The sequence below is a fragment of the Pan paniscus genome, chromosome 8, assembly GCF_029289425.2.
Source record: "Pan paniscus chromosome 8, NHGRI_mPanPan1-v2.0_pri, whole genome shotgun sequence".
Lineage (NCBI taxonomy): Eukaryota > Metazoa > Chordata > Mammalia > Primates > Hominidae > Pan > Pan paniscus.
The window spans coordinates 34,885,580-34,897,638 of NC_073257.2; the positions used below are offsets into that span (position 1 = coordinate 34,885,580).

General features: G+C 36.3%; 1 protein-coding gene across 5 annotated transcripts in view; it reads right to left on the reverse strand.

The window, feature by feature from the left end:
• Positions 1–3,288: 3,288 nt before the first annotated feature.
• Positions 3,289–12,059, reverse strand: part of EBLN1 (endogenous Bornavirus like nucleoprotein 1) — a 38,054-nt gene continuing 29,283 nt past the window's right edge. For 3 of the 5 annotated variants that reach the window (XM_055092472.3, XM_055092473.2, XM_057298828.1), the window contains exons 2-3: positions 7,666–7,789; positions 3,289–4,844 (exon numbers count right to left, since the gene is read on the reverse strand). In XM_055092472.3, the coding sequence (XP_054948447.1) occupies positions 3,697–4,800 (1,104 nt within the window). In that variant the 5' untranslated portion in view covers positions 4,801–4,844; positions 7,666–7,789 and the 3' untranslated portion in view covers positions 3,289–3,696. Of the gene's footprint in view, positions 4,845–7,665; positions 7,790–11,811; positions 11,858–12,059 lie in introns of those variants that run through there. The other 2 variants (XM_003821386.6, XM_055092474.3) reach the window with 2 other exon arrangements.

The following is a 12,059-nucleotide window of genomic DNA, read 5'->3' on the forward strand; positions in this document are numbered from 1 at the left end:
ACTAAAAATACAAAAAAATTAGCCGGGCGTGGTAGCGGGCGCCTGTAGTCCCAGCTACTCGGGAGGCTGAGGCAGGAGAATGGCGTGAACCCGGGAGGCGGAGCTTGCAGTGAGCCGAGATCGCGCCACTGCACTCCAGCCTGGGCGACAGAGCGAGACTCCGTCTCAAAAAAAAAAAAAAAAAAAGAGTGATGAAAATGGACAGCAGTTTTTCTTTACTTCCTCCTTCTCCTCTCCCTGCTGTTAAATCTTAATTAGCAAAATTTAAAACTTAAAAGATTTCCATTGGACACCAACATTTAAAAGATTTTAAAAATGCAAACACATGCTGATCAATGATAGCTAAAGCTTCTGCCAATATTGATGCAAATTAACTCAAAACAGTCCTCCAGTTTTTTTTACACCAGAGAATCTCAACATAGTTCTTTTAAACCTCAGTCTTTCTCTTACACTGTTAAACCTCTATGTTGGTCTATGTTTAAATTATGGAGAAAAACCATTTAAAATGCATCAAATACTCAATTGAAGGTCAACATTGGTAGTTCTAGAGTCCACCTAGATGCTTAATGATGGCAGACTAGTTGAGAGGAAAGCTACAGGAATTGTCTTTAAAATGAAATTACACAGTAAGCACACTTTGCTTAAATTGTATGTTACAGATTAATGGTGATAGCAGTAATAGAACTCTAAAGACATTTTTATTCATTCTCTCTATTCGATTAAGAAAATGTCTATCACCCATAACAAAGAAGAACAATAAGTATATGAAATCACTTTAATACGCAAGTGAACATAGTGATGCTTTCACTGGCTTTTTCATGTTGTTTTATGTGTGTGTGTCCCCCTCCCCTATCCCCTGTCTGGTATTGAAGCAAGTTCTCCCTGGCTAATGACATCAAGCTAATCTCAATAAGGGTTGGTAGATCTAGTGTCAGTGCTTGATAAGAACAGGCGTTTTATAAGTCTTTAATCTTAAAGATCATGTTTACTCTAAAAGTACTAAATGAGGGCTCAGAGACTTGAGCCGCTCTTCGGGCTCTGTGATTCACCTTGGACAAAATAACTTCACCTCTCTGTGCCCTCAGTTTCCTGGTCTATAAATACAGAGAATAATATCTCAGTAGATCCTCAAGACACTCGTGAGGTAGATGTCAGGAAAATTCTTTGAAAAATGTGAAGCATAAAATGTTTAAAAGGTATTTAAAATATTTAAAGTTATGCTCAGATTCAATAAATATCATTTCCTGACTTAGGACTTCCAGAATATATCCTTATTTGTGTACAGCATTCAATTCAAATGCCATAAATTACTATGAATTTTTATTCCTTCATGTACAACCACTAGCTTTTCCATTTACTCCCAGTTACTTATATCTCCACCAACCTAGTGACCTCCACCAACCCAGAAACCACAGACAAAAGTCTGTGCTTTCTAAAAATGGTTCCATGAGGCAATTCTTTATGATGGCTAATGAAAGTCTATGTTGCTCTACAAATGCCACTAAAAGTTCTTATCTAACTTTTCTATGGAATTTCTTTTCCTAGTCCATTGCTCAGTTTACTGTAAGAAACCAAATGATTTCAAGATCCAGAAACCAAATAGAGAGAAGACAGTGATTCATCTGAAGGAATACTAGCAGCTACAAATCCATTAGCAGCTGGATTTAGGGACCTCCAGCAGTGGGTTTCCCAATATTTCAAGTATGAGAACTCCGTTTTAATGATCAGATCCCTCCACAACTGAAAATTATATAATGACCAGAAAAGAAACTATAAAATTAGTAGTGCTTTTGAGTGAATTTGTATTTTTCTAATCATAACAACATCTGTATATGTTTCAGAATTAGCACACAATGATTGGTAAGCACAGAGTTAGAGAAATTTCGCCAGTTTTTGACTCATAGGATGGCAACCACTGTCTTACAGGTAACTCTAGCCATGTTTTTTGCCTTCCGATAGAAAATAAGGAATTTCCCTCTTAAAATGGGAGAGAATAATAAAAATTCAGAAATTGATGTAGCAAGTTTCTGCCTTACTGGTTGTCTTTTTAAATCTGGGAATTGACTAGTTTTTAATCCGAGTGATCTATTGTTAGAAGAAAAAAAAAAAATCTTTGCAAGTTGTTGAATCTTTTAAAAGTCCTAAGGGGAACGTGTTTACTGTCTGTGACAGTGGTTCTTAACAATGTCAGATTTAACAACTTTTTTATAATGAATATGCTGTAATGACTCCCTTTGATAGCCTATTTTATCTACCGAGTGAAATAAACCATCCTAAACAGCATGTATGGCTTCTCATGATTCTGTGGGTTGACTAGGCAGTTCTGCTTGACAAAATAGAGGCAGTTGGGGCTCTGGGGCCCCTAAGAAGTCAAAGTGGCCTCTCTCACATAACTCAGCTGGCACTGGCTGCTGGCCTGGAGCTCAGCTGGGGATGTTGGCCTAGGACCACCCTTCTCTTACAGGTTAAACTCTCATGTGGCTTCTCGGGCTTCCTGGTAGCATGGCAGCAAGGTTCAAAGAAAGAGCATTCCTGGAAGCGAAGGTGGAAGCTGCAAGCCTCTTAAGGCCAAGCCCCAAACTTACACAACATTATTTCGCTGCATTCTATTGGCCAAAACAGGTCACAGGACCAGCCCAAATTCAAGGAAAGGGAAAACAGACCCCACCTCTTGATGGTGAAACGGCGAGGTTATATTCAATGTACCTGTGGGGCGGGCGCAGTGGCTCACGCCTGCAATCCCAGCACTTTGGGAGGCCGAGGAGTTCGAGATCAACCTGGGGCAATACAAAAAATTAGCCGGGCGTGCGCCTGTAGTCCCAGCTTTTTGGGAGACTGAGGCGCGAGAATCGCTTCAGCCGGGAAGGCAGAAGTTGCAGTGAGCCAAGATCGCGCCACCGCACGCCCGGCTTCGTCTACAGAAAGAAAATAAATGTGGAATGGGAGATATTGCTATAGCCACCTTTGGAAACGTAATCCATCACATATTTGGGAATGAAATTCCTGGGTGATATAATCTAACTACATAAACAATGTTTTAGAAATGAAAACAGCATCTCAATAGTTTAACAGAGAACTAAAAGGAAAATAATTCATAACATATATTTCAATATGTAAATGCTCAGATATGACTACACTACAAGATCCATTAAAATAGCCAGACCCTTGCATCGACTTAATGATTACATTTTGATTTAAGAAAAAATAAGTCATTCCATAAAAGAGATCTCCTGAAATGAACAGAGGTACAGGAGGACACTAGAACCATAACAAAAAATAGTGCTAGGATAAGTGATAATGCATCAGATTTATTTCAACATAATTATAAAAAATAATCGAGACAAATTAGAGAAGAAATACAATAACCTTAAAAATGATCTGGGCCTTATCTATGAAGAATAAAATAAAAACTCCCCATGTGACTACAGAAAACATTTCAATTATTTCAAAATTCTACATGTCAAAGCATATTTTTAGCCTCCAGTACTTAAAAAGACTTTGGAGATCACATCTTTCAGTGGCCAGAGAATATTGGATGGACTCTTTTAAAGAATAAAAGATTATAGAGAAGTTGCGATAGATGTCAGAGACAGACCAAGATTGAAAACAATAGACAACACTCAGATACTATTTTAGAATGTGATTTTCACATAATTTCTTTTTATATGTATATATAAGGATTAGTTCACGTATTTGTTATTCAAATCCCGAAATCCCATAACCGCGAAGGATGTTAAGTGTATATGGATCCATGTCACTTCCTCGGGAGATTTTCTGAGCAGATGCCATTTGAAGTACAGGGAATGTAATAGTTGATCCTGGTATAAAGTCAAGGGCTTCAAATCCAGAAAATGTGGAATTCCTTCTTTTGGCCCAGTAGTTTGCTGCTGTTGCTAGGTTTGGGAACATTTGTGGTGATAGCACCCCAATAACAGGGTGGCGAAGTACACCCCCAAATTCAAAGAAATCTCCAAGTACCTTTTTAGCCAGTGCTTTCTTCTGCTCAAAAACTGGAATCTCCGACACAACAGCGGGTAAAGCAGTGGAACCATCCACACACTGATCCAGGAACATTCTCACAGTGTAGTAGGTCGTCATCTGTGCTTTGCTGGCAACTACTTTAACTTGATCAAGTAGCTCACATGCAGGGGATTCAAATTCTCCAAATAGAAATGTGAACATTAATCCTCCAACCCATGGTCTTGAGTTGATCCAATCTATAGCTGGCCCTGCATTATAGCTAATTAATAAATCAGCACTTTCACTATGCAAAGGTCTTCCAATGGATATCATCATTGCCTTGAATTGTCTCTGTACTTGGAGGCTGTTGGTGCATATCGGGTCACTCCATCCGGCAGCAACGCCTATCAGAAGATCACAGCAGTGACGCAGAATTGATGACATCTCAAGGGCAGTGAAGGCAGGCAAAACATCTTCAAATTTGCTAGCATAGAGAGTACCTGTTTCCTTGTTCTCATTCCCAATCACAATATTAGACCTTTTGCTCACACCGACACTGAGTAGTGCCTTGTGTAATCCATCGAATATAAAACACAAAAATACTAAGCTTGGGGTTACAAGGTAAAAATAAGATCTGTGTGCTGGGTCTAGCATAGACTTAGTTGCTTTTTCAATGTCCTTAACATCTCCAATACCAGGTTGGGGCTCCAATGCATCTGCTGGATACTGTCTGCTCTTCCCAGAGAGCTCAAATCTCCCTTGAAAGTAATGGAAGCTGCTCCCATCCTTTGTACTGTCTTGTGGGCTGCTGGTCTGTGGGTTGTTTCTTGGGCGGGACATTGTGGGTGATTGTTTCTGTGATTTTCACACAATTTTGTACTGCACTAAAAAAATATAGAGAATGGCAATACAACAAAATATTTTTAAATTACATTTATTAATAAAATGTATTATGACTTCTGTATCTCATTTACTTCTTAGTAATATTCAGTTTTTTAGTCTAGTAAAGGAATTTCCAAATCTCCTTAATTACACAACATAATTTTGATTTTCATGCTTCTACACCTAAATGTGCAGCTGCACTAAAATCCTTTCCCCTGTCAACTGTGAACACCAGAGCTATGCCTATAGAGAGAAGAGTCAACCACTCATTTCGAGCACAAAATTTAAGGTTTCCTTAAATTTAAACTCAATCATCAAGATCAGTAATATTGTAATGTCATCTTTTAAAACATCGAAGTAATGCCAATAAAACCCCCTATAATGAACAAAACAAAACTTCTAACAAAGCCAGGATCCACAGAAAGAGTTAGTTGTTTGACAATTCTTACGCAATATCTTTATGTCATTTAAGCTTTCCTCGACATAAGGAATTTTTCCCTAAATAAGGAGCCTTTTTGTGTAGCTTCTTTTAAAACTTTTCAGTATTCCTTCACACAGAAGGGCTGCTGACTTAGATCTGTATTAAAAGTACTACTGCCATATTTGTCTAGGATATTGCTCAGGGCATCTTTTGAAACTAGCAGGGCAGGAACATATTTCATTGTGCAGAACCAAATCAAGTTTTGGGGCCATCAGGCAAACCTGGTCCCCTCCTCTAAGTGTCAGTGATACCCTATATCAAATCATTGTGTCAACCCCAGAATGCCCTCAGGTTTCCAAACTCGCTGGCCAAGTGGGTGCCGCCCAGAGCAACTGGAGATAACACTGGAAAGGGAATGGAATCAAAGGAACACAGGTTGTACAGGTCTTTTGAAAACTGTCTTGGACATACATCTAAGGTTGATTTGAATTTTAATTAAGTCTCACTTAAAGGCTCTCTGGGGTTTTTAAAAATTAAAGAGCTTTTAAGATATAATATTGCATGCCCTGCTTTAAAACCTAGACAGTGATAAAAGCTTAAAGCTGACGCAATCACCATGCTAATCACAATATTCCATGCAAAAGTTCTCCAATGGAAGGGATATAACATTACATGGTCATTCATTCCTTTCTTTTCTCGTCTCTTAATGCAATGAAAGGTTATTATGTTTTGTCATGTTCTTAACTGTCTTGTTCCAAATATAGGCTTTTGATTTGGGTGGTAAGTTGTGCATCTCAATAAATATTTTTCTTTGCATTAATTCACAATAATCCATTTTTATTCCCCGAAAGTCCATTTGGAGGTAGAAAGAGGTGAGATTTATGAAAAGAAATGTTCACAATCTCCACACACTTAAAAACATCCTAAAACTTCATGGATTTTTCTGTGGCTCCCAATTCTGAAAGCACATATAAATTATAGCGTGTTTGTTATTTCCTTATGTTTACACAAAGACAAAATCTAATAGGTATTAAATCGTGTTAACAAAAAACAATTTTTTTTTTGAGACAGGGTCTCACTTTATCACCCAGGCTGGAGTGCAGTGGCGCAATCTCAACTCACAGCAGCCTCGACCCCCCTGTTCAAGTGATCCTCCTGCCCCAACCCACAAAGTAGCTGAGACTACAGGTACTTGCCAGTATGCCCATCTAATTTTTGTTTGTTTTTTGTAGAGATAGAGTTTCATCACTTTGCCCAGGATGGTCTCGAACTCCTGACCTCAAGTAATCTGGCCTCATCCCACGCTACCCCACGCTACCCCACCCCTCCGCCACGGCCTCCCCAAGTGCTGGGATTACAGGTGTGAGCCACTGCACCTGGCCTGAAAACAGTTCAAGGTGAGCATGTGAGCTTTTCCCTCCATCTGTTTGGCGTGCTAATTAAGTCACTTAAAGCTGCTTGTGTTTTACCATGTCCCTTCTTAATCCCATGTCTCAAACATTTAGTTAATCATGCAACTAAACTTAACTAGCAGTTATAATCACAATTATCTGAGCATTCTTTATTGTGAATAGGTATCTTCGGTTACTAAAACCAAAGGTCTTAACTAAAAACGTCCCCGTATTCTTGATTATTTGGATAATTAGGGGCTAGGGTTGGTGTTCTCAGTGCCATAAACCACAATGTACTGCATATCTCTAAAGCACTTGGTGGGATGCTTTGGGTACTATAGGATTTTGTGAGTTTTCCAAAATATGTATCAACTACAAAGATGACAGTTAATTTAATTAATAACTTGAACTGTCCATTTTTCTGTTGTCCTACAATCTCTATATTAGAATTCAAAAACATTAGAGTAAAACAGAAATGATAAATGATGTATCTTCTGAAATTTCTAAAATATGCAATTTTCAAATGGCCTATGAAAATTTGATCCCTTATCTTATAAAATGCTGTAGCAGTAGGATACATATACTAAATAACCTTTTCAATATTTTTTATTTGTTTTGTAAATAGAATAAGTCCCTAGTGAGACTCTTTAAACCTAGTTATTAACTTATGTTCAGGACTATTTCATTAGGAAGCTTTTCTTCTCATTTTGGCTATTTTTGATCCAAGAAACCAGGTCAAATACATAGTTTCTTGAATAATTTCTAGAATGAAAACTGTTGAGAAGCCTTTATACACATACTCTGAGTTTAGAGCATTAAAATTATAGTAAGGTTGGATGTGGTGTCTCGTGCCTGTAATCTTAAGTGCTTCAGGAAGCTAAGGTGGGAGGATCCCTTCAGTCCAGGAGTTCGAGACCAGCCTGGGCAATACAGCAGGACACCATCTCTTAAAAAAAAAAAAAAAAAGTTTTGTTTTTTTTTTTTTAATTAGCTGGGCATGGTGGCACGTACCTGCAGTCCTAGCTACTTTGGAGGCTGAGGTAGGAGGATTGCTTGACTCCAGGAGCTCAGAGGTGCAGTGAGCTATGATCATACCACTGCACTCCAGCCTGGCCAACAGAGTGAGATCCTGTCTCTAAAAGAAAAAAAAAAAAGGTTGTATTAAAAACCCAGTCTATGATGCAAAGTGTGTTAGTCTATACGTACAGGTCTGTAGCCTACACTCTGCATTATGGACAAAATTATGTTGCATCTGAAGCATGAAACGGTGAGTAGCAAATTCATCTAGCTATGGCCTCAGTAAATACACTCCTTTGTTTAGCTTATCAGTCATCACTAAAAACATTTATTAAAGACCTTCAGTATATGGATCTTTTTCTCAACAAGTTTAAGATGTAGAAAAATATTACAGAAGATGATATAAAGTTATTGCTAGTCACATATAGTATGATTATTTGTATAGAAATTCAAAAATGGAAAAGTAGAAAACAGATTTTTTCGAAGTATTTTCTAAGTTTAGTTCATAGATTCTTTAATTCCTATAGGAACACAAGATAATATATTACAAATATATAATAACAAGATCAATAAAGACATACCTGTGAAAAGAAGCCAACTGCCTAGAAAATAAAGGCAGCTCCAGAGCCCACTACTCACCCAGGCTCCTTCCAAGATTAGGTACCTAATTTTGTATTTGTAGTTTTGTTTTCATTTTCTTGAAGAAAACCCCCCAAAATCATATAAGCTTTAGGCCCCTCAGAACCTGGATATGCTCCAGTGGGGAGTAAACCATATGTGATTTGCATAAAATGAGTACAACACTTGGCTGAGCTTTTTCGAAAAACTATAACCAGGGAGATATACCAGGTTCCTGGATGACAAAATTTACTGCTATTAAAATGTCAAGTCTCTTGAAGTTTAACTGAGCATTTCATGCAAGCACAATGAATATTCCAACAGTATTTAGAAAACATAACAAAACTTTGGAAAAAGCTGGGAAACATTTGGAAAAAAATAAGAGTCACTAAGAAATGTTTGAAAAAGATGATTAATTAAATATGAGGTGCTGGGTTGAAGGAAATATGGCTGTTTTCCTGGGTACAAAACATATTCTAAACCTTCAATAATTTAAACAATGTGGTCCTGGTGCAGGAATAGGCATGCTGACCAAAACAGACATTAGAACGTGTAAAAAAATAATAATAATCAATAAAAGAGGCAATATCAAGACAAATTCAGCAGGGAAGAGAGGAAGTGTTAGGAAAAATGGTAATGGTACAACTGGTTAGATAATTGGAAGTAAAAATCCATTTTGCTGTTAGTCTTATACCATCCACCCAAATAACCTAAATAAAGGAATGAAATATTTTAAAAGATTAAATTATAGAAAAATTACAAGAAAATGTACATTAATATGATTCAAACTCCACAGAGGAATAGGTTTTTTGATTTTTGATTTTTTGTTTTTCTTTCTTTTTTTTTTTTTTTTTGAGACAAGGACTCACTCTGTCGCCCAGGCTGGAGTGTAGTGACACCATCATGGTTCACCACTGCTGCAACCTCCTGGGCTCAAGCAATCCTTCTTCCTCAGCCTCCTGAGTAGCTGGGACTACAGGCATGCATCACCTTGCCCAGCCAAGGAATGGTTTTTTAAAAAGCTTAGTAACAATGAAACAAGTTACAAAATAAAATACTGACAGAACTGACAATGTAGAACTGAAAAATATTTGCACACAAAACTCATTACCTAAATTAAAGGCAAGTGATATATGGGGATTAAAATACTTTCTGCAAGTATACAAGGTTAACACTGACCTTATATAAAGACCTCATACAAATCTTTAAGAACAGCACCAAGACACCAATAGATTAACATGCATAAAAGCAGGTATGAACACTCTGGCAATTCCTCAAAATACTCAGCGTGGAGTTACCGTAGGACCCACCAACTGCACTCCTAGGTTTAGGCCCAAGACAAATGAAAATATGTGTCCACCCCAAAACTTGTACATAAATGTTCATAGAAGCATTATTTATAACAGTCAAAAAGTAGAAACAACTCCAATATCCATCAACTGATAAACTGATAAATAAAATGAGTTATATCTGTACAACAAAATGTTATTAGACAATCAAGAAGAAGGCACTATTTCAAGCTACAACATGGTTGCCTCTTGAAAACTTACGCTATGTGAAAGAATGCAGTCACAAAAGATCATATGTTGTGCGATTCCATTTATATAAAATATCCAGAATAAGTAGACATACAGAGACAGAAAGTAGAGATTAGTGTATGCCTAGGTCTGTAAAGGGGTTTGGGGGTAAATAAGGAGTGACTGATAATAGGTACATGATTCCTTGTTGGAGTGATGAAAATGTTGTAAAATTAATTGTGGTGATGGTTGCACAACCCTATGAATATACTCAAAAGTCATTTAACTGTTTGCTTTAAACGGGTGAATTGTATGGTGTGTGAGTTATATCAATACACAACGTGTAATATATTATCACAATACTATCTATATGATATCACTGTACATTATAAATAGCTTTATTATAAGATGCTTTTTAAAGTATGCCCAGCCAAATCACAGAAGAAAGCAAGTTAACAAACTTGAGGAAATTATCAGCATTGCTAATAACCAAAGAAATACAAATTAAAGCAATAAGGAGATAGTATTAATATTTTTCTCAAAATAACTAGAAAATAGTTTTGACAATTCTCACTGCTGCTAGAAGTATGGCAAAACAGACATTCTCATATACAGCCATTGGAAGTGCAAATTGACACCACCTTTTTTGAAGGCAGTTTAGCAACAGATATCAAGAACTTTAAATGTAGTAATACTCCGCCTCAGTGGTGTAGCTTATAAAAACACTACACAAGAAATTTTTCCTAAATATGAAAGAAAAAATATTTATATACAAAGACCCTCATTTCAGCATTATATATGACCATGAAGAAATGAAACATCTTAAATGTTTGGTGATAGTGGAATAGTTAAGTGTGCTGTGATATATGTACTAGATGAAATATTACACAGCAGGGAAAAATATATTACATATTAATATGGGAAAATTATTACAAGATATCAAGAGAAAATGACAGTACAAAATTGTATGCATAATACTGTTAGAACTATGTTTAACTATTTTCTTCTTTTTTATATTTTCAAATTATCTTTAACAAACTACACTTAAATTTTTCTTAACATCTAAGAAAAATTAAACAGTAACAACAATGTAAAGCACTATATGATGTGTGGTTTATGCCATAATGAGTACCAGGTATTCAGAGAAGAGTTTCAAACTCAGTGTTTCAATATTTTATCTGCAGGTGACTGTGCTTCTATGATTTTTTTTTTTTTACCCCAATAAAAGTCATTCGGTGAAGCCCAATTTAGGGACACCTCATCTGGCATGTACAAACACATTACAAAAAAAAAAAAAACAAATTAGTGATAACATACCCCTCAATCCATATATGTGATGTATTTTTCCTTCACTGTTTATTCTACAACTATATTTACAGTAAACATTTAGTCTTCAAACTGTTTCAATCTAGATTTGTTAAATCTTTTAAAACTAAAGATAATATATAACCTACTTTGAATTATCACCAATAGACTCAAACACGGCAACAACCTCTTTAAGGAAAACAAGCTACTTGCATCAAAATGAGAATACTTTCTACTCTTTTGAAAAAATATCTAGATGGCAACATTCTATGTACAATAGGTAATTTATTTGTGGTTTTATTTCAAAAACTTAGAACATTTGTTTGAAATATATAATTCTCATCATTGGTAGTTTGGCACACAAAACTCTTCTAAAAATGTAGGTTAGACATATACAATGAAGACTGAGGAAGGACAGGATTTTAGTGAAAAGTTGCAATAATTTATAAATTGTGCTAATACAATTAAACGGAGTATAAATCTTCAGAAATTTTAACTTGATTTTCAAAACACTGGAAGTTTAATCAAGAATCATGAGTACTTCTTGCCCTATGTGCACTCCATCTCTGTTTTGCCAAAATCCACATAATCAAAATTTTTAATGATTTTCCTTAAGACTATTTTATTGAGATCAAAAACTAAGTAAGTACACTTGAGCTTCAAGTCTAAAACACAAAACTTGTGCGCTGCATCATTTTACCTTGACTCAGCCAATCAGAATCCAATGTTGCCTGGGAAACCCTCTCACGCTTATTACAATAACAATTCTGTTGCTTGATTTTTAAAGCAATAAATACATACTCAGAAATTATTTATATATATGTATGTGTATATATATATTTTTTTGTTTTGAGACGGAGTCTCGCTCTGTCGTTCAGGCTGCACTGCAGTGGTGCAATCTTGACTCACTGCAACCTTCGCCCCCTGGGTTCAAGTGATTCTCCTGCC